Source organism: Rhinolophus ferrumequinum, chromosome 11 (genome assembly GCF_004115265.2).
Source record: "Rhinolophus ferrumequinum isolate MPI-CBG mRhiFer1 chromosome 11, mRhiFer1_v1.p, whole genome shotgun sequence".
Taxonomy (NCBI): domain Eukaryota; kingdom Metazoa; phylum Chordata; class Mammalia; order Chiroptera; family Rhinolophidae; genus Rhinolophus; species Rhinolophus ferrumequinum.
In genome coordinates, this window is record NC_046294.1 from 65,379,171 (window position 1) to 65,402,229 (window position 23,059).

The window sequence follows — 23,059 nt, forward strand, 5'->3', positions numbered from 1 at the left end:
AACCTACAATCCCAAAGTTGGGAATCCTCAGCATTCATTTATTTGATCACGTTGTGTGAAAGGCAGGGAGCAGGAAAGGACAAGCATGACACTGAGTGAATGAAACCAGCGATCTTAGGTTGAACTCACCTATTCAGTACCTGCTCCCGCCCCTACCTGTTTCAGGTGGTGATCTATTCTTTGGGCTTTGGTGCCGGACTTCTCTGAATTGGGATTCCGGCTGTGCCACTTCCTAACTGAATAGCTTGAGACGATTTCCTTAGCTTTTCTGAATCTCAGTTTCCCTACCGGGGAACAGTAAAGCCTCTCTTGCGAAATTTGCGTGAGGAACAAAAGAAAGATTCAAGGCAAGTCCTTTGCTTTGGTAAGTAACTAATCGCAGCTCCCTAACTTCCGCGCCTTCTTGGGCGCGAAGGAGGCCCAAGGAGAAGCCGGTTGAGAGCGTCTGAGGGCGGGGAGGATCCGCAGTCACCATGGCAACCGGAGACGCCTGGCGTTTCCCGGACGCCTGCAGTGGAACCGAGAGGAACAACCGCGAAGACCCCGGCGTTATGAGTGGGGAGGAAGCGATGGGGGTGACTTCCGTGACGGCTCCAGAGAAGGGCCGCGACGGGGAGCAGCTGGCCGGGCCGGGGCGCTGGGCACGCGGGGAGCACGGCGTCGATGGGCTACAGGAGTCCCGCAAACAGTGTGAGTTCCCCTCCAGCCGCGGATCGAGGTGCGGTGTGGAGAACCGGGGTGAAAACGCAACGCGGGGAGAACCTGGTGAGAGGGAAACTGGGGGAAACCAGAGTGAAACTGGCTGAAGCCGTGGAGGTTTTGGAGGCAGAGGGCGGGGCTGCTGTTTTGGCAGAATCCCCAAGCTCTCCTTCACAAAAGGCTATCTGGGCAGGGGTAGCCTCCGACTTAATTAGAAGTGGCATTGGCCTGAAAGGTATTGAAAAAAAAATTGTACATATGTCTATATAAAAATGTATAAAAATATAAATGATAAAAATGTTACATATAATGTAAATTTAAAACTTACATATAATAAAATATGAAATTTATAATATATGTACATTTTATACACATAGAAACATGTGGATCATTTTTGCCAATTCCTTCATTTTACAGACTAGGAAACTGAAATCTAGACTGGAAAGAAAAAAGTGACTTGCCCGCTGTCACTCTGAGTCAGTGCTGGAGAAATACTGAAAACACTTAAACCCCCATCTCTTGGACTCTCGGTCCATAAATTATTACCTGATCCATTTAGAATCTCACAACTATGGGCCACATTTTAACACTGCTGTTTCCTCCCCGCCCTGCCAAACACACAAACAATATTCAAATAAGTAACAGCAGTTCTGGACGCAGCGCTCATCCATACTGTAGGTGCTAAGGAATGATGATAGTGAAAATAATAGGCAAAAGAGGAGCAGGAGCGGTTTCCAGTCTTTCAGCAGCATCTCCTTGATTGCCTCTCTAGAGAGCGATCTCTGCTCTGGAAGCTCCCTCAGTGATCCGCCGTCCCCAGAGGGGAGAGTTAGACAGAAGCGACTAAGCTCTGGAGCCTCAGGGGACCACACACCCTTCTCCCGTGAGACCTTATCAAGGAACCACGCAGAACTTGCTGCCTTCCAGTGAAAGGGCCTCTTTCCTCAGCATCAGCCCTAAGATGACTGCTTATGATACCTTATTCCTTTTATTATTATCAACAGCATGGAGAGGCCTTATTTAGAGCAACTAAATTCATTATATTTAAGTATTCAGTATAATTCGCTAATTCCTTATTCCAACTTAAAGTTCTATCTGGGACTTTTACCATTAAGATGCTAGAATTTAAAGGCTCTTTATTAATGTGGCTGTAGGAGTAAAAGGTGGAATTAATCATTCACTCCTCAACTCAACAAGTACTGAGTCCTTACTGCTGCCAGGCATTGGGCAACTTGCAGGGAAAGAGTAATGAATTAAGGCAGATGACCAAACATCCTGGAGTTCACAAAGTCAGGGTCAGGGCATACAAAGAATTCCTGCCTCAGCCTCCCTGAAAACCTCTTTCTAGGGCCTCAGCCTAAGTAAAGACAGGCTGTTCCCACCCAAAGTACCCATTCGATTTTAAAATGTTTTTTGGAAAATACTTCAGTCTCTCTTTTTTTGGAAATGTCTTCAGTCTCTCTACAACTTCTACTCCCTCATCACAGAGCTGTTCTCAAATACATACAGATAAAGTGTGGTTCTTTCCCACCGAAATTATATAATTTCAACCTTGAACTATATAAAGGTGGCATTTTGAGCACCCACCAAATCTTTCATGGATTTCAGCATTACCTTTAAAATAATTCATAGCACTCTCACCAAGCTGGCTGACCTCTTCCAACATTCTTCTGTTTATTACATCACTGAATCCAGTATTCTAGGGATAATCAGATCAGAATAGTGTGGTGGGACTATAACCTCCTTTGATCTGAATATCACACTTCTATTAAATGGGTCACAAATCACATTAGATGTTTTGGCAGAAGCTTTATATTATTAACACATATAACAAATGTACTCTATGACATCCATAGTTTCTCTTTTCCCCCTTTGTTCAACGGAAAATATTCAAACCAGGTTTTTTCTATCCTATACTTATGCATTTGTTTGATCCTAAATACAAGTCGTTATATTTATTCCCATCAATACGATCCTAAGGATTATAGCACTTCATTCCAGGTGTAGAAGTAGCCCTTCTCTACAGGACTACTCAAAAGTAGTCCTGAGTTTGCCATTCCCCAAGTTTGTATCATGCTGACATTTGAGGAGGTTGCTGGCAGTTCCTATATCCAAATTAGAAAATGAGATGATGATCCCAACAGTTCCAAGTGGAGTCTCTAGAAGCCCCTGATGTGTCAGTCAGCATCTTTGGCATGCACATCCTGCCTCCTACAAATACACTTTTTCAAATACCTTGCTGAAATGCAGGTACATTCTGGCTAAATCTCTCCAGCTAATAACTTTGGGTGTGGCAGAGTCAGGTAGGCAAGGCTTTTAATTTTTAGTTTTGTGACTTCTGGGAGTTACTTTTTCACCTATGAAAATGGGAATAATTATACTTGCCCATAGGGTGATTGTGAGAGAGATAATATATGGAAGATGTCTAGGTCATGGTAGCATTCAATAAATTGTAGCAATTATCAGCTCTTAACAAAAGAAAGCGGTTTAGTCTGGAATAATACTGTTTTTAGCAGTCCTTAACATTTAGTGATCACAGCTCCTCCTTGTCTGTACTCACAATCAATCTGTTGACGAATCCATTCAAAACATTGGTGAAGAGCAACATTAAGCTGCTTTGTTAGTTTATAAAATGTTCTCTCTCTCTCTCTCTCTCTCTCTCTCCCTGTCTCTTGCTTTCTCCCTCCCTCCCTCCCTCCCTCCTTTCCTTCCATTTCTTTTTTGGAGCAGGGAATATTTGCCTATAGCAGCTCTTTTCTACTCTTCCATTGTTCACAGTTCCTCAAAACCTTTAGTGATTTACTCTGTAAATTCTCATAGCAATAAGGCTGAAATCTGTCAGACTTGAACTTACAGCAAGTGATCTCTTCCTCTCTACTGACCCATTACAGATTTCCTTCCTTCTTAGACCCATTTCTGCCTGAAGATCACGATTTAGTGAAAAAAGTTTAAACCAAAGTTAAACTGGAGTAATGCTGACCCCCTCTCTCATTTATATGACTCCTAACTTTTGGGAAATAAGAACAAGACCCAGAAAGTGTCTAATTCTCCCTTGTCCCTAAGGGTATGCTTGGGTCTTCGTGACCAGGAATGACCCAGGGCCATGGCCAGAAGCAACAGGTCTCTTGCCCCATTTAGGCCAGTCTGTACACAAGCCAAATTTATTCATTTGTGTTCTTTATTGGTTAGTCTGGAAAATATGAGATACCTGCCATATCTTGGTGAGCTTAAAGTCAAATCTTCAGTAGCTGAAATATTTGGTCCTTTTGGTTTTCCATGGTTCTTTGAACTGAGCTTTTGAGTACTGAGACTAGAACTACTGGTTCTCGGACATTCATCAGGCTGAATGGGTAGACATGCGCATAGTCTTTGAGCTCTAATTTAACAATGCTTAGTTCTGTTTGAGAGCATGCATTTGCTGAACATCTACGATTATGCCCAACTCTGTTCTAGGACACTGATGAACTGAATAGACAATATCCCTGCCCTTAGAGCATTTATGGTCTGGTAAGGAGGATATATATTAAACGAATGGTTACATAAGTGATTGTATATAAAGTAAACAAAAGATTGCAATGATGAAAAGTAACCAGAGGCATTTCAAGATTGTGGAGTCAGGGAAAGTTTTCTTAAAGAATTGAAATTTAGGGCCAGCCCGGTGGCTCAGGCGGTTAGAGCTCCATGCTCCTAACTCCGAAGGCTGTCAGTTCAATTCCCACATGGGCCAGTGGGCTCTCAACCACAAGGTTGTCAGTTCAATTCCTCGAGTCCCGCAAGGGATGGTGGGCAGCGCCCCCTCCAACTAAGATTGAACAGGATACCTTGAGCTGAGCTGCCTTCCAGATGGCTCAGTTGGTTAGAGCGCGTCCTCTCAACTACAAGGTTGCCAGTTTCGACTCTCCCGCAAAGGATGGTGGGCTGTGACCCCTGCAAATAGCAACGGCAACTGAACCTGAAGCTGAGCTGCGCCCTCCACAACTAAGACTGAAAGGACAACAACTTGAAGATCAATGGCACCCTCCAAAACTAAGATTGAAAGGACAACAACTTGACTTGGAAAAAAAGTCCTGGAAGTACATACACACTGTTGCCCAATAATAATAAAAAAAAGTCCTGTTCCCTTTCCCCAATAAAATCTTTAAAAAAAAAAAAAAACAAAGAATTGAAATTTAAGGCTACACCTGAAATTTGATTAGAAGTTACCCGGGCAAAAAAAAAAAAAAAAAATAGAATGTACAAAAGCTTTGATATGGGAATGGGCAGAAGAGCCATGTTGGAGCTCAGAGAGCAAAAGAGAAAGGCTGCCAAGAGAGCCTGGAGAGATAGGTGGAGTCAGATAGCACAGAGCAGAAGAAACATAGCTAAGTAAAAGGATGGAAAAAGAGATTTCCGAAAATGGAAACAGCAACAAAAAATCTGGGGTAGCTATACTTATACCAGAAAAATAGACTTTAAAACAAAGGCTATAACAAGAGACTGAGAAGGACCCAGTAACTCCACTTCTGGGGATTTATCCAAGGAAACCCAAAACGGTACTTCAAAAGGGACACGTGCATCCCTATGTTCATTGTTTCATTGTTTACAAAGGCCAAGATGTGGAGACAGCCTGGGTGTCCATCAATGGATGAATGCATAAAGAAGAGGTGGTGCATATATACAATGGAGTATTACTCAGCCATAAAAAGAATGAAGTCTTGCCATTTGCAACAACATGGATGGACCTAAAGGTATTGTGCTGAGTGGAGTAAGTCAGAGAAAGACAAATGCATATGATTGCACTTCGATGTGGAATCTAAATAACAAAATAAATGAACAAACAAAACAGAAACAAAATAACATTTTAATGGTTGCCAGATGGGAGAGGGGTAGGGGGTGGATAGAAACGGGGAAGGGATTAAGAAGTACAAATTGGTAGTTACAAAATAGTCATGGGGATGTAAAGTACAGCATAGGGAACATAGCCAATAATATTGTAATCAAGTATGGTGTTAGATGGTTATTAGACACATTATGGTAATCACTTCATGAGTTATGTAAATGTCTAATCACTATGTTGTACACCTGAAACTAGTGTAATATTGTATGTCAACTGTAATTGAAAAATACATTAAAAAAATAAATGGGAAAAAGAAAAGAGTCCCCCGGAGAGCTCCCTTGGTCCTACTATTATGGGAGGACACAGCTGTTTATGAACAAGGTAGTGGGCAGAAGAATTAGTATTAATGTGTTGATTGCAATGTATTTCCATTTTCATGTATCATTTAAGTGCGTAATTTTAAGGTGAACTGACTATATAGAAATTGGATTTCCAAATTGAAAACAAACTTAATCTAAAATGTGATATTTTTTTTGATTATTGCCTTTTCTTGACTGGTGGAATCATTGAGAAAAATATGATGTTGAAGATCAGTTCTATTAGACATTGTAAAACCTGGATTTAGAGAGGAAGGGTAAAAGAGAGGGAGGGAGAGAAGAGGAGAGGCAGCCATAGTTCAGGGGTAGAAACTCCTTATCTGACTCCAGTTTAACAAGAGAAATAATTACTTTGTTTGGGTTCAAGAATTGAGTGCAGTTGGGCCCCTGATGGAGGAGGTACAAATTGGGAAAGGTAAGCTCATGATTTGGGGCTATAACTCCCAAGAGGCAGGGACTCCTCGTGTTTTATAATGCCTGTCATATAAAGGGTAGGCCATTATTACTTTTTTTTAAGTTTTTGGTTTTTTAAAAACTTTTATTTCCTTTAAGTGTGTTTTTCCAGGACCCATCAGCTCCAAGTCAAGTAGTTGTTTCAATCTAATTGTGGAGGGTGCAGCTCACATCTGCCCATGTGGGGATTGAACCAGCAACCTTGTTAAGAGCACTGCGCTAACTGAGCTAACCGGCCGCCCAGGATAGGCCATTATTTTAATTGATTCCTTTTTCTAACAATTAAACTTACTCATTGAGTTGCATTTTTGTGTGTATAAAGAAGAATACATTTGCTGACTTTATAATGATGATCACTTGAAGTTGAGATTTGTCTTCAAGAAACTCATTATATGGGCAATTTTTTCCCCTGAGGGATACATCTATTCCATAAAATGGTTATGCACTGATTATCTAAGAATACACAATGGTGACTTTACCTTTTCTTGTTAAAAAAAAAAGAAAGAAAGAAAGAAAGAAAGACAGAAACATAGCTAAGTTACGTAGAACAAATAATATAGCCCTCCGCTATAGCAGGGATGTCCTGTAAGGCCAGGTTTAGAGGTCAGGACAAAGTCGTATGCCCATAGGTGGTTCACTACCGTTCAGGTTCAATCTCTAAACCTGATGGCTAAATAATGTGGAGGCTGTTCTTATATATCTGTCTTGCAGACTCCATGCATGCATCTGAGTTATTCATTGCTGTGCCCTCGCCCCTAGCCAAATGCCTGGCACAGAGAGGGTCTTGAATAAGAATTTATTGAATAAATGAAAGTTTTCTTGAAGCTAATGAGGAAAACTCCATATGCTTCGTCATACTACCTAAAAGAGGTATCTTAAACTTACTCCCAAAGTTCAGGAATTATATAGAAGTGCGAAGTCCCAAAAGAACCAGAAGCTACAATGAAAGAGATCTTCCCAAAAATAGAGTCTGCAGGGTAAATCATCTGCATTTGTATACATGGATATGTCTTTTTAAAAAATAATTATTCATTTAGGTGCAATGGCTAGAAGGTTGGGAAAATTTTATGGTAAGCAACCAATTTTATTAATGTCTTTATAGGGAAGAAATTTTTATATTGTGAACCACATAAGAGGATTAAGGAAGTACTGGAAGAAGAACTTTATATTAAGAGAGATGAATGCCACATTAAAAACTCACCTGCAGGTAATCTCAGTGACAAATGAACTAACTGTATTTGTGAAATGGATATGAAATTGCCTATTTGAGAGCAGAGTGATTATTTATTACAAAACCATGACTATCCAAAGAAAAATGGGTCTTTGGAGGAAATTCTTGAGCTAATTTTATAATTATTTTGCCTATGCCCGGTTAAATTGTCACATTTAGGAAAACTGAGCTAGGTATCAGTATCTACATTGCTAGCCCACATTTTTGGTAGAGTTATTTTTACTTAATGACAAGCAGAATTTTTTCTCAAGTGCCTGAAAAGCACAATAACATCTTCGATGTTTATCAATATAGGTCTGACCAATAACTAAGTGGTTCCCAAAGTTTAAACGTTATCAGAATTATCTGGGACCTTGTTAAAAGCAGATTGCTGGGCCCCATCCCTAGAGTAACTGGCTCAGTAGGTCTGGGGTGGAGTCGAAGAATTTGCATTTCTACCAAGTTGATGCTACTGGTCCAGGGACACCATTTTGCAAATCACTGACCCAGAAGAATCTAAGTCATTTAAATAGGTCAACTCATCCAATGATTTTAATGCATATACACATGCTGTATGAATTATATAGTCTGGGTATTGATAGCTCTCACTGATGGTTCACTGAAAGAAGATATGCTCTAGAAATTCCAGAATCCTCGCAAGGTGTCAATTTTGATGCCTGAGCCCATCACTTTCACAGTGATTACTGGGTGCATACTTCATGCTCTTTAAATCATCAGGTTTTTATTGCAACCTTCATGGGTACCAGTATTGCTAGAAGAAATAAAAGAATTGTAAGACATGACTCCTATACTCAGAGAACGTGACATTTTCTGAGGAGGATTGTTGAATGCCTGGCAGGTAAGGCCCAAATTCTCTAACAATTCCTAAGAGCGGAGGCTGCAGTCCCAGAAGTGCATCATTTCAGACTCCATGACATATTTTCTCTCTTTATGTTTCAAAATCAGCCATAGGAACACCTTTCAGGCCTTCTGTATCACCCACTCTTACAAAAAGGAGAGGCCAGCAAAGTGGCCAATTTTGTTCATATGGTAACTTGAAGGAAAGTTTAAAGTCTAGTTTGAATGCTGTGAATGAATTCAGAATAACTTAATAATTATTTCTCTGAAACCCAGCCTACATGTACCATTTCCCTGGTGGTTAAAAAAATTTTTTAAACATATACTATTTTTTTAAGTATTTACTATTATATTTGGGGTTTACTTTCATTTATACACTTATAAATTTATAAGTTATATACTTATTTAGTTGGATGTTGTATTATTCTATATAGTTGGATGTTGTATTATTCTTATTGGATACATTTGATTATAAGACATTCTAAGTGATTAGGAAATATTCGGTTTATAAAAATCCATTTTTCTAAGCAATCGGTTCGAATACCTTCGTACAAAATGGTTAATGCTTGGGTTGCGTTTTTGTAACATCCACTAGAGGTCGCACAGAGGTGCTATTTTAGACGAAAAAATTTTCAAAGCTGAGAATCGATTCTGTAAGGTTAAATTTTACAGGGGTTCTATTTATGGAAAACAGAAACTGCTATTTTTCTTCTTCTTCTTTTTTTAAATGGCTGGAAGTCACATGTCCTTGTTCACAACAAGGAACCAGCACCTAGAGAGGGTGCCATACTCTTCCCACTTATTCTGAGTGTTGGCAGTTCTGGGCCAGTCACTGGACCTTCTCTAGCATCTGACACAGTTGTTTCAGATGCTACTCTTCTTTTTAAAAACACTCCCTCCACTTAGTCTCCAGGTCACCATGCTCCACTCTCCAGGTTTGGCTCGTACCACTCTTTCTCATCTTTGCTGACTGTCCTTCCTCCCAGGCTCTAAACTTTGGAGAAGTCAGTCACAGGCCCCTTTCTCTATCTATATTCACTCCCTAGGTGATCACTCCGATTATGCCAATGACTCCAAAATTGATATCTCTAGCTTCTGCTTTTCCTCTGAAGTCCCAAAAGCCTACTTAACTTTCCACTCAGATGTCTAATAAGTCTCTAAAACTTATGTCCAGCACAGAACTCCTATTCTATACGCCAGCTTTTAAAAGCCCACTCTTCAACAGGTCTGCCCCATCTCAAAACTGGGTACCACCATTCACTTGGTTGACAAAATCAAACACCTAGAAATGAAATCCTCAAAAGCCATATCCAGTCCATCAGGTAATCCTGATGAATCTGCATTTGAAATATATCCTAAATTTCCCCAACTGCAACCTTGCCCGAGCCTCCATCATCTCTTGCGGATTCAGCAGTAACATCCTCTAACAGCTTCTACTGTTTTCCCTTACAGTCTGTTCTCTATACAGGAAGCAGAAAGCTCTCTCACAGACATAAATCCTTGCACATCACCTCCAGTATTGACACTCTCCAATGGCTTCTTATTCTTAGTTTGCATTTTAATCTCCTCGCGTGGTGAGCTAGCTTCTCTGAGCTCATCTATACTTTGTCACTCCACTTCAGCTACACAGACTTTCTTAATATTCTGGAACATGCCAAACCTACTCCCACCTCAGAACCTTCACACTTCACCTAGGCCATCAAATGTCTTTCCCCCGCTTGATTCAAATTTCAATTCAAATTTCACCTTCTCAGAGGTAAACTCACCTCGAGGTTAAAATAGAAACTACTACCCTCACAAGTTACTCTCTAATCCTTTATATTACTTTCTGCTTCCTGCCTTTTTCTATTATTCCCTGAAATTATTTATCTGTTTGTACTCTTTGTTTTTTACTATCTCTCCCCCTAGAACATAAGTTACCTGATGACAGGGGCTTTATTTTGCTTACCACAAATACTCACAGAAACCATGTGATACAGGTATAATGATCTCCATTTTACGGATGAGTAAACGGAGATTTTGAGACGTTTTTACTATCCAAGGTCATTAAGTAAGTGGCAAAACTGGATTCCAAATTCAGGTCTGACCCCAAATGCCACTGACTTTCTACTCACTATTGTGTCTCTGGTGACACGCTATGGCTAAATCCAGTGGATACTGCTCCACCTTGGCTGGCTAGAGATTGCTGTACATTTGATATAGTTGGTAGCTCTCTGCTTAAACCTTGTTCCTTCCTCAAGTTCCTTGATACTAAAATAAAATGTCCTCATTCTTTTCTTACTTCTCCGGATATTCCTTCTCATCCTTCTTTAAGAACATTTTAAATTAACCCCCACCCCCAAATATTGATGTTTCCTGGAGTGTTACCCACAGTCTTCTAATCTTGCTCCATTAGCTCTTTCTAGATCATCTCAGCTATCCCCATAGTTTTCACCACGACGCCACTGCAATGCCACTGAAACCTGTGCCTCCATGTGAAATTTCTCTTCCTAGATGTCCCATAAGTACTTAGGATCAACGTCTAAAGTGAAACTCATACATCTGCCCCATTTGCTCCTTCCCATATGTTACCCATCCCAGTGAATGACATGGCTTGATGTCCAAGTCTACAACCAGAGAGCCATCCTCCATACCCACTCCAGATCACCACATTGCACGTCTCATTGGGCTCTCAGGGGTATCTTAGTTTGGCTTAGGATCCCAAGCTGTTGACTCCTAGGATTGATTAATCTTGCAAGCATGTAGACATATTGATTAGTATTTCTGCACTGTATTTTTTATTATAAATATGAGATCTGACAATTAAGTCTACAAACTTGTTGCAACGATGTTGCTAACTTTTTTTTATATCAGAGGGATTATTCATTATGAATTTGTACCAACTGGACAAACAGTTAACCAAGTTTACTATTTAGAAGTGCTGAAAAGGCTGCGTGAAAAAGTTAGATGACCTGAACTTTTCGCCAACAAGTCATGGCTCTTGCATCACGACAATGCACCAGCTCACGTGGCACTGTCTATGAGGGAGGTTTTAGCCAGTAAACAAATAACTGGAACACCCTCCCTACTCACCTGATCTGGCCCCCAATCACTTCTTTCTTTACCTGAAGTTAAAGGAAATATTGAAAGGAAGACATTTTGATGACATTCATGACATCAAGTGTAGTATGACCACAGCTCTGATGGCCATTCCAGAAAAAGAGTTCCAAAATTGTTTTGAAAGGTGGACTAGGCACGGCGTCTGTGCATAGCTTCCCAAGGGGAGTAATTTCAAGGTGACCATAGTGATATTCAGCAGTAAGGTATGTAGCACTTTTTCTAGGATGAGTTCGTGAACATAATTGTCTGACCTTGTACACGAACCATTTGTCAATATTTCAAAAATCAGGACCTTTTACATATAAATCTAGATTTCTAGATTATTTTGGGTGAAGAGAAAGGAGGGACGATAAAGGAAGATGTGACAACAGAGTTGACATTCACACCTGGCAGCAGTGACTGGAGTTGGGTTACGCTGTCCCTGCTGGCCTGCCTAGTCTAAGGTTAACCATTGCTCACCAGGTTCCCCAGTCAAGTTGGGCATAGCACAAGCCATTTATGATCACACATTCACTGCAGACTTTCTCTCCTCATGGTAGAAGTATGAAAAAATTACTTCTTTGGCATCCATGCCTCCAAGAAAAGTGGAAGGAAAAAAAAAGACTAAGAGAGGCAATTATTCCTTATCCCTGGCTTTACTTACTTATATTATGTAATATACTTGAATTTGTGACTTTATATAAATGATACATACTATTTCCTTTTTTTCAATTTCCAGTATCATTTATTTTTCCGAGAATCTGGATACAATTACCTGTAGCAAGACAGTGCTCAATACTATTTAAGCCTCATTTTAAGTTCTTTGAACTACTTCAGTATTTGTAAATGTGAGAATTCACATTCCAAAAACTGGAAAACTAAAATTTGACACACCAACAAATTTACTCAGTATTGATGATACAAAATTGTAAATGTAGCCTGTGGACTTTAATATTACAGAATTGGGCCTTTGTGCAGTAGCTTACACATCAATAAAGTTACTCTTTGCTTATCTGTCCTAACCTTTGAAGTGTTGCACCAACAGACCCCTCCCATAGATTTTTACTATATAAATAGATGATTTCTTCCTTTAAGAAAAGATGAAAAAAACCAAAGTTCCCACCCAGAAAAATAATGTTAACTAAAAATTACCAAATTCTAAAGTTTCAGCCTATGTAGCACCAAACATATTCTTTAAGTCTCTTATCTAAGTAGTACATAGGAAGTTACAGTGTTGAACAAAAGAACATACAGGTTTCTCATTAAACTTTGTTTTAATGGGTCTCAAAATTCTTTGACAGATTTTTGGTCAAGTTGTTTCCGTTAAAAAATACTGATTTTAAAAACTAATAACTTAAAAACTGCCACACACACCAAAAATACAAGTGGCCCACAAAACATTTTCCTTTCCTTCTGAAGGTTTTACGATGCATTGTAATCATTAACCAGTCTTTTACTATTAAACTTAAATGGCCAATTGAGACAAATAGTTCTGAGACCATTCTTCCACCACTGATTAAGACTGGGTGGCAGTCTTAATATTCATTTAGCCTTCTGAGCTTTCTGGGCAGGTGTGGTGACCTTGCCAGCTCCAGCTGCCTTCTTGTCCACTGCTTTGATGACACCCACAGTAATTGTCTGTCTCATGTCACGAACAGGGAAATGGCCCAGAGAAGGGTAGTCAGAGAAGCTCTCAAAACACATGGGCTTGCCAGGAACTATAACAATGATGGCAGCATCACCAGATTTCAAAAACTTCGGGCCATCTTCCAGCTTTTTCCCGGAACAAAGGTCAATCTTCTTCTTCATCTCAGCAAATTTGCAAGCAATGTGAGCTGTGTGACAATCGAGCATAGGTGCATATCTGGCCCTGATTTGGCCTGGATGGTTCAGGATAATCACCTGAGCCATGAAGCCAGCTGCTTTCATTGGTGGGTCATTTTTGCTGTCACCAGCCACACTGCCACAACGACCATCTTTGACAGACACATTCTTGACATTGAAGCCTATGTTGTCCCCAGGAAGAGTTTCACTCAAAGCTTCATGGTGCATTTCAACAGACTTTACTTTAGTTGTACTTTAGTACAACAGTGTACTTTAGTTGTAACACTGACCGGAACAAAGGTGGCCACCATGCCGGGTCTGAGAACACCAGTCTCCACTCAGCCCACAGGGACAGGACCAACACCACCAATTTTGTAGACATCCTGGAAGGGCAGACTCAAGGGCTTGTCAATTGGATGAGTTGGTGGCAGGATGTAATCCAGAGCTTCAAGCAGCGTGGTTCCACCGGCATTGCCATCTTTATGGGTGCCTTTCTGTCCCTTGAACCAAGGCATGTTAGCCCTTGGCTGCAGCATATTGTCACCATTCCAACTAGATATTGGCACAAATGTTACTGTGTTAGGGTTGTAGCTAGTTTTCTTCATGTAGGTACTGACTTCCTTAACAATTTCCTTGATCTCTTCTGGCTGTAAGGCGGCTCAGTGGAATCCATTTTGTTAACACCCACAATTAGTTGTTTCACACCCAGTGTGTAAGCCAGAAGGGCATGCTCACGGGTCTGCCCATTCTGGGAAATACCTGCTTCAAATTCACCAGCACCAGCAGCAACAATCAGCACAGCACCGTCAGCCTGAGGTGCCTGTAATCGTGTTTTTGATAAAGTCCCTGTGTCCTGGGGCATCCATGATAGTCACGTAATACCGCTGGTCTTGAATTTCCACAGGGAGGTATCAGCGGTGAGCCCACGCTCACGTCCAGCTTTCAGTTTACCCCAGACCCAGGCAGCCTGGAAGGAGCCCTTTCCCATCTCAGCAGCCTCCTTCCCAAATTTTCTGATGCTGCTTTTGTTGATCCCACCACATTTGTAGATCAGATGATCAGTAATGGTAGACTTGCTGGAATCTACATGTCCAAAGACATCGATGTTAATATGTGTCCTTTCCTTTCCCATTTTGGGTTAGATTTAGCAGTGTTTTTTACTACACCTGTGTTCTGGTTGCAAACCAGAAAAAGCACGATTTCTTAGATATACCCAAGTCTATCTAAATTCTAGAGACCCAAAGGTGTATGCATGTATCCAAGCGTATTTATGTAACTATGTATGCATTTGTTGGTTTTGTTTGAATTTTTAAACAATCAACTCAACGTGCTTTCACAACAATATGCTTGGTGCAAGTGAGATTTGAAAACATGTCCACGCTGGACTTCTCCTCCACCATTGCTAAAACACCAAAACATGACCATGCGGCAAAATACATGTGCATGAACTTATTGAAGAGCTTATACCATCTATTGAAAGGGGGATTCATCTTGAAGTTAAGCAACTTCATTATTGTACATTTTATGTGACTAAGCTAATGACGACAATTATGGAAGTGTCCAGAAACAGTGGACTTAAATGATTTCTGTGCTGTTTTCCTTTTCCTTTGGTTGAATGAAATTGGTAAAAGATCAAAAGATCCAGAAGTTAGGTTTTATGGATGTCTAACAGAGTGAACGTTACATTTCTTTTGGAGCATTGTTGTTTGTGTAGCAACAGGGAACTCAGGAAAAAGAGCTTTTCAGTCTTCTGGGGCCCTCAGCTGAATGAGCTACCGCATCTGTTCTTGTGGTCATGTTACGACCACAGTTAATAAGAGCTATGAAGACACTGAAATGGCCAAGATGTCGAGGTAGTTGTTACTGTGTACCCCGTATGTGGATGTAGGGAATGGCATCAATGACACAGAAAAATTGGGCTGCCAGGCCTCTAAGTCCTCTCTTCTATGTGCTTTTGATTTCTTCCAGGCTCTTGATGGAGAGACATGTAGGCTCAGTAAGAAGCATTGGATGCTGGGGTGAGATGCCAGGTGGGCAAAGGGTCTCTCTCTCTCTCTCTCTCTCTCTCTATATATATATATATATATATATGTATATATATATATATGTATATATATATGTGTGTATATACACTTGTGTATATATGTATATATATATACTTAATATGTATATATATTATATATATACTTAATATATCTATATACATTTTAAGAAAGGAAAACTGTATTAAAATTGTAATACTCCATATATACTGATAACAAAAAATGAATACAAGTCACGTTTGACTTCTGCAATTACAAGAGGTGCTCAAAGTGGTTCCCATCAGCGTCCAGACACTTCTGGTTACAGTGAACTACTGCTTGAGCAATGTTGACCAGAGTAACCACTTGTATACGTTTTTTTGGCAGCCCCAGTGTATGTATGTGCATATTTATATGTATGTATATATGTTAATGATGGTGATGATGGTAATGATAATTATTACATTCACAGTGTGTCTTCTGACAGAGTTTTTTACAAAGTATCTCTATTAATTCCTGCAACCCTGCTGTGCTCTGATTATTCCCATTTTGCAGATCTGGAAGCTGAGTCTCAGGGAGGTACAGTGAGTGACTTGTCCATTGTCAACAGTGAAATATCTCATATTTGAATACAGGCTTGTCAGAAGCTGATGTCCTTGCTCTTAGCCATTGGGTTATACTGTCTCTCTTTAAAACATGAGATTATGTTTTTTGAGATGAAAAAGGTTTGGAATTGTATTGGTAGCAAATAGTACTCTCTTCGGTAAAAAAAGAAAAAAGTTGACACAATTTTCTCTGGTTTCAGGTTCAGTTTAGGTTCAAACTTGAGGTAGAATAGAGGTTTCAGAGGCATCACACATTCCTGTCAGATAAGGAGAGGGTCCCGGATCTACATGAAAGATTCTCATCATCCTGAAGAAAAGAAATGCAATTTTCTTATCAGATCTTCTGTCAGATGAAAATGGAATTTGGGGCAACTTATGGAACTTTCTGGATAAGTAAGAATTTAGTGAACATCATCATTCACATATTCTTAGTGAGTTCCTAAAGATTTTCCCCTTCTTACAACTTTTAAACAAGAAGAGGTTAGCTTGTGAGACATACATTATGGAATGATAGCATTCATTTTTACCAGTTATCTTAAAATTATTTCCATATTCCTAAAACTTCTGTAGAGAACTTTGCAGAAATAAATTAATGGTCTAATTTAATGTTTTTAAATTACAAGGGCTTTTGTATTTTTCTGGCTAAAATCTGCAGAGGTTAAGTAGTCATGAAAAGTTTGATTAATGAAACGTACCAATGACTTTCAAAAGTGCCCTGCCAAATCCCTTAATTTGTGTCTCTATGTGCCTTAAGTACAAACTTAATTTTAATTCTGGTTTATTTATTATGTGTAGTACCAACTCAGCAAATGTAAAATGTTGCTCAGCAAGTATAGATATGTTTGTTATTCATTAATTTATTCAAGAAAAATGTTTTGTGTACCTACAACATGCAAGGAATTTACTAGACACCAAAGGCATGTCAAGATAATTACAGAGCCTAGAAGTCACCAAACATAAAATTACTTAAATTTTTCTTCCTTTGGTCAAATCTCTAACCATGTTTGCACAAAGGAGGCATAGACTATATGGCTCTAAACTGGCTTTTCAAGCTTTAATGTTCATTATTCACAGTCCAGAGACAGCTGAAGGGAACAAAAATATTTTTAAAGGGTGAGCTTGCCTTCCCCCAAAGACCAGGCCAGGTCCCAGTGGCTAAACTTTCCAGCATAAAAGCATGAGTTAATAACTTTAAAATTCAGGATACAAACACACCTAAAAAGGTCCCTGAGTAGAAGGGGTGGGGCATGAGAAGGGAAGAAAGAAGAAGAATCTCTAGAAGATTCTGAGCTTCGGGAAAGGATTGAATTCTTTTCTCTTAGCTTTTCTCTTGTGCCTGCTGCCCTTTTCCTTTTCAGGTTAAGCGTGTCAACACTGAAGTTTCTCTGGCCCTGCTCCCCACTTTGTCTTCTTTTCTCCCCCTTGGAATGTGCATGGCCAGAGATGAGGGAGTTGGGTTTCTCTTTAAAGAAGCGTTTTCTTCAGAGGGTATTCATGCTTCTTTCCAGATCTCTTTTTCTCCAGTTGAATATATCACCCTTCATTAACTTCTTCACCTAAACATCATATGGGATCAAAGTAGTGCTATTTTTTCCAGCAGCCTCTATCCCTGAGTATAGTAAATACCTATGCGTCACTATATTTTGCTTTGAGATTTTTCTCATGAATTTCTGAATATCCGCATTTACATTGCAGGTATTTTCCCTATTAAGTTGTAAACTTCCAGCTATGCCTGTGATTACATCTGAAGGAGCACAGCTACATTAGACCAGTACAATTCTTCTATCTAATTTCATGGGGTTTTACTACATAGTTCTGACTTCTGATTTTAAATTGCTTTCCATTTACCAGAGCTTCCCACAATGTAGAACAAATCTAAATCCATTTCCTTGGTCTCTTATAGGGTGTCACGTTCGGGCAGTATTTAATAAGCGCGTGGACTCCTAAATCTGCGAGTCTATAACCCAGAGGCTTGGGAAGCAGCCCTTTTCTATCTCTAGATGGGATAGAAGAGGAGGAAACTAGTCTGAACGGTGGGGGAAGATTTAGGTTAGATATAAGGAACAGCTTAAACATTGTAAGTCTTGACAGAAGGAGATTGTGAAGTAATCCTGGAAGGTCTTTGAAGAAGAGGCAGAAACTAATCTTGATAGATAGCTGATTCAGCTCCTCCTTTCAGGAGGGGAAAAGGAGAGGCAAGTAATGACATTCAGCTCAGTGAGTCAGCTCCGTGACTGGGCCTCTAGAAAATGGAATCTGAGTCTATGATTGGAGAGGAAAACCCTTGACTCTGTAAAAATAATAGCTACTACTTACTGAGTGCAAAGCACTTTTTATCCATTTCATCCAAATCCTATAATAATCCTTCAAGGCAGCTATTATTATCCCCATTTCAAAGATGAGGAGACTGAGACATAGTGGGTTAAATAACTTGTCCCAAAGGATACAAGTGGTAGCTGGTGGAGCAGAGACTAAAACCCAGATCGCCTCTGACCTTAAAGCCTGGGATCAAATGTCAGTGTGGATGCCAGCGGGTGACCTGGATCTGTGGACAATATTTGGCATTGAATTTTGCAGCTTCCGAAATGGGAAAAACAACTTACAGCACTAACCTGAATTCACTACCTTACTTGACTTGGGTCACAGTTTTCTACAAAGTAGATTTTCACCAAATGCTTGTTGATTGACTCTGAAAACTTAATAATTCACTATAGGATACGGAGGAAAGCCCAGTAGAAATCATTACTGAACCAATACTTAGTGAATGGTATGTTAAGACTATAATTTGCCTTGGTCAAATGAATAGACATCACATTTCAAATATTTTGCTATGGTGTTTTCCAGTGAGTTTATTGTTTCTTGCAAGGGGAGATTAAACAACATCTCTAGTTCATGGCTTTTAAAGAGTGTTGAATTTATTGGGTAAATTAATGTGGTAACTTTGGCTTATATTATCTTTCAAAATATTTGTGCTCTAGGAATTAAATCAAGATCAGACAAGATAGACTGAGTGAAGTCTGTATGTTAACTGGTATTTATTGTTACTCTTTTTGTGTTTTGTTATTTATATTTTTATATTGGCTTTTCATCTGCTTATTTATATAATTAAGCACCGTAGAGGTTTAATTGCATAGGAAGTAATTGAATGAATGGACTAGAATAAAAGATTAAACAAATAATAAATACCTAGGGTGGTTTGATTACTCAAACCAAATAAACCTCCATCCAAATGACTGAAAAATAATAATCACCAAGTAAATAAAAAATACTTTGTGCTAAAACTAGAATAAGCTAATAATTATCATCTTACTTTTGAAAATATTAACAGTGGCCCTGGAAGGGATTTGGAGCATTAAAAGGAACCTCCCAGTGGGAGGCTTGAAACCAGGACAGCCGAGCAGAAACTCTTCATTGCCACAAGCCAAGTACTATTCGAGGCATGGAGGGCTGAGAAGTAAGACCCCAATACCCTTTACTTCCCCCAAAGCCCTTGAGGAGGCTGGACAGTTTACACATCAGTGGTGTATGCTGTATTCAAAGTTCTCAGTCAAAATTCAATCTTGTTTTGATTTGCTTCTCTTAGGCTACTTTTAGTTTAGCCACATTGCCTCATTGTGTAACAGTAACAGTTTCGCTAACCAATTTATCCCAGGGACACGATAGAAATTCATACGCTGAATTATACTCCAGACTCTTTCCTTTGCTTTTTATCTACGTAAGACTTTCTAGCACACAGTTAGCTTCAGTGTGGAGGAATCTTGCACCATCCTTTCTTCTAGATGGGGTATCTTTGTTTATCGGTGGCACTGGGGAAAGGGAGATGAGGGAAGTAAGGAAGAATAAGGCAAGCACTTTGCTTGGCTCCCTTAATTTCACCCTATTTTATATAAGAGGACACCAGGTTGGGCCCAGTGTACTATTCCTCAAAGACATAAAATTGAGAAGAAAACATTCCTCATTCCTCATTGTCGCAGCCAGCGTCCGCCAGGAACATTTGTGGCAGGCTGTAGAGAAATCAGGTCTTGACATGGAAGCACAGGCAGTGTCCAGATAGTCTAGGGACATAAAATGCGGTATACAGTTCCTAAAAATAGCTCTACAATTGGGAGGTTACCCCAGAGTGAGAAGAGAGAGGTGGGAAAGTGCCAAGCGTGGGGTTACCTAAGGTATGACTTACAATAGCAAATGCTATGTAGCACTTATAATGCTAGACTCTTCATATATAATAATCTATTTAATCTTTACAACAATCACATGAAACAGGTGCAATTCATTTTATAGTTGAGGAAACGGAGGCACAGGAAGGTTGAATAATTTTCCCAGAGTCACTCGGCTAGTAAGTGGAAGTGCTGAGATTTGAACCCAGGCAGCCAGTCTCCAGGGGCTTTTAACCACTAGGCACTACCGCTTCTATGAGACAAACAGGGTCGAGGAGCTGGGTGTCTGTTGAACCTGGAGTGGAGTGAGAGCTCAGCAAAGGTGTCACAAAGGAAGAGGGTCCCTAGGGAGACAACCTGAAGAATATGAATTCAGTAGGGAGAAAACATAGCCACTAAGAGACTGAGACACAAGGTAAACAAACAAACAAACAAAAACACTTGTTACTAAAGGGGATTCATGTAGCAGAAAGGAACCAGTATAGAGACCTGGGTTTAATAATAATAAAATAGTAGTAGCTACCATTTACCATGTGCCAGGCACGGCAGTGTCTTATATAGTTATGTAATCCACACGATCATATGGGATGAGATTTTAATCTCCATTTTCCAGGTGAGAAAACTGAGGCATAGAGACATTATATTACCCAAGATCACATGTCTAGGAGGTAGTAAGGTCAGACTACAAATTTGTGTCCATCTGACTTCTGCGATTATGCTCATAATCTCTAGGCCATAATGGCAGAGAATCCAGTCACTGGACAACAAGGGTGGAACCAGTTTTGGGTGGTGGTTAAACAGGCTCATATGTTAGGGCTGTGGGAATGCAGGGTGAGGAACCTGGGAGGCAACTACACTCAAAATCCACAAAGATTTCAGTGTCCTGAAGTAATGGTTGATTCAACCCAAGTCTGGGCCACTTGCCCATTGGGGGCTGTTTATTTCAACTTTCCAACCAATTTGTCAGGTCCCAATTATAGTGGGTAAATCCATCAGTCCAAGAAAACTCATGAAACAATTTATTTAAAGATGAATAATTTTCTAAATGCCATATTGTAAGACTGGTTTGAAGAACAAATTACCTTCATTTGAAGACATGGAAGTCTAATAGATTACCCAATTCATCAACTGGGGACATACGATAAAAATATGTATTTCATTTTGACCGTAATTGCATTACTTCCATCCATACAATTTAGGAGACACTTGCTCATGGCTTCTGCTCATTGTTACTCATCCACACTATCTTCCTAGCAGCCCCCAGTCCTCTACCTCCCAGCCATGTCAAGCCCTTATAGTGATCATGTTATAATATGTAACTTTTATTATTATACATTTTAGCTTCATTTGTGTAAGTTGCCAGCTGCATTTTGCTATATAAACTGCTACTCTCTGCTATACAAATCACAACTGATGAATCTTTATGAATCCAACTGATAACTAAGAATTAGACATTTCTCATTATCAAGGAGATAAGGTAGATGCAAGGCACAGAAATACCATAGATGAACAAAATCCGCAAACAATTTTCAAAAATTGACCAGTAGTAATTCATACACTATCAGAAGCTCCATGAACACAGGAACCACGTCTCTTTCACTCACCACTGTGTGTCTAGAACCTCACACGGGGCCTGTCACGAGAATGATCAGTGAATGATGAACACGGAAGTATATGTTGAATGCATACTACACATTCAGAATATTCTTGCTGCTAACGCACATATGTCTCCCTCTACACAAAAACATATGGTTTTCCTTACTTGAGACAACTAAATTAAACAGAATACAAACAATACAGCAAGAAGCAAGGGAACCTATTGACTGTATGAACCATGAAAAGTTTCAGTCAACCCTTCTTGTCATCTTTTTTCTTATTCACTTGTACTTCTCTCCACTTTCCCATGGACAACACGATCATTATAGCTGTGAATTTTCCAACACTTAGTACACGTCATTTAAAATTTAAATTTAGGACCACAATCACCTCATTATAGTTCTAAAACACATTTCTGGTAGAGACTGTGAACAGAAGTTTCACTTCTATCACACCAACAAGTTTTATTCATTTACGTTTATCAATTTTCTTCTTATTCTGTGGCATATAACAACAACCACCGTAAGTTGTCTAGCCCAGTGCCTACAAGTTACATGGGTATCTTATTAAAATTCAGATTCTGATATAGTAGGTCTGGGGTGGGGTCTGAGATTCTGCATTTCGAATGAGCTCCCAGGGGATTCGATTCGAATGCTGCTTGTCCAGACACTATACTCTGAATAATGACAGTCTACAAAACTGAAGAGTGGTTTCTCAGTTACTTAGGTCACGTGGGTGTGGCTTTTACATTCTGCTCTACCAAATGAAGTACTCTTGGGAACATTAAATCAAATTTAGATTAAACTGGGGTTGGGATTAGAGAGCATTTCCCCAGAGTAAAAACTTACTTACTTGTTCACATATTTCTTTACACTAGGATAAGAAGAATACATTTTTTTCTATTGAGAAGAAACCTCCTTCTCCTGATGTCTAAAAAACAGAGAAGAAACCCAAGCTTGTTTCACAGTTTAAGATGTGTTTTAAAAATGTATATTAATCTATAGTTTCTATTATTGGTGTAACTTCTTATCTATAAATTAATCCAAAGTAATGACAGACTATTGGTGACGTTTGCTAAGAACCTGAAAACAATGAAGGAAAATATTAAACTTATTTTTAGTTGTCACATTTGGAATACATTGGGCTTCTAATTCAGATTATTTTATTAAATATGTAAAACATGATCAAACAAAGGCATGTTTATTGAGTCTTTACTTCAAAGTAAACTTTATAAACCTTAACCTTTTACTAGGGTATCATGTTCATCTATTAAAAACAAAATATGCCTGATCACGGCACTGTACACCTGAAGCTGAAGAATAATGAATGCCAACTATAATATTATATATATATGTATATATAAGT

The 23,059-nt window shown here is 39.4% G+C and overlaps 1 protein-coding gene across 2 annotated transcripts; it reads left to right on the forward strand.

The window, feature by feature from the left end:
* Nucleotides 1–157: 157 nt before the first annotated feature.
* C11H11orf97 (chromosome 11 C11orf97 homolog) lies at nucleotides 158–23,059 on the forward strand. 2 transcript variants are annotated; one of them, XM_033121112.1, is made up of 4 exons: nucleotides 158–765; nucleotides 7,448–7,552; nucleotides 19,270–19,395; nucleotides 22,572–23,059. In XM_033121112.1, exons 1-4 carry the CDS (start codon nucleotides 474–476, stop codon nucleotides 22,574–22,576), a joined length of 528 nt encoding a protein of 175 aa, XP_032977003.1. In that variant the 5' UTR covers nucleotides 158–473; the 3' UTR covers nucleotides 22,577–23,059. The 2 variants fall into 2 exon arrangements, with proteins under 2 accessions (XP_032977003.1, XP_032977004.1); XM_033121113.1 differs by having other exon boundaries at nucleotides 462–690.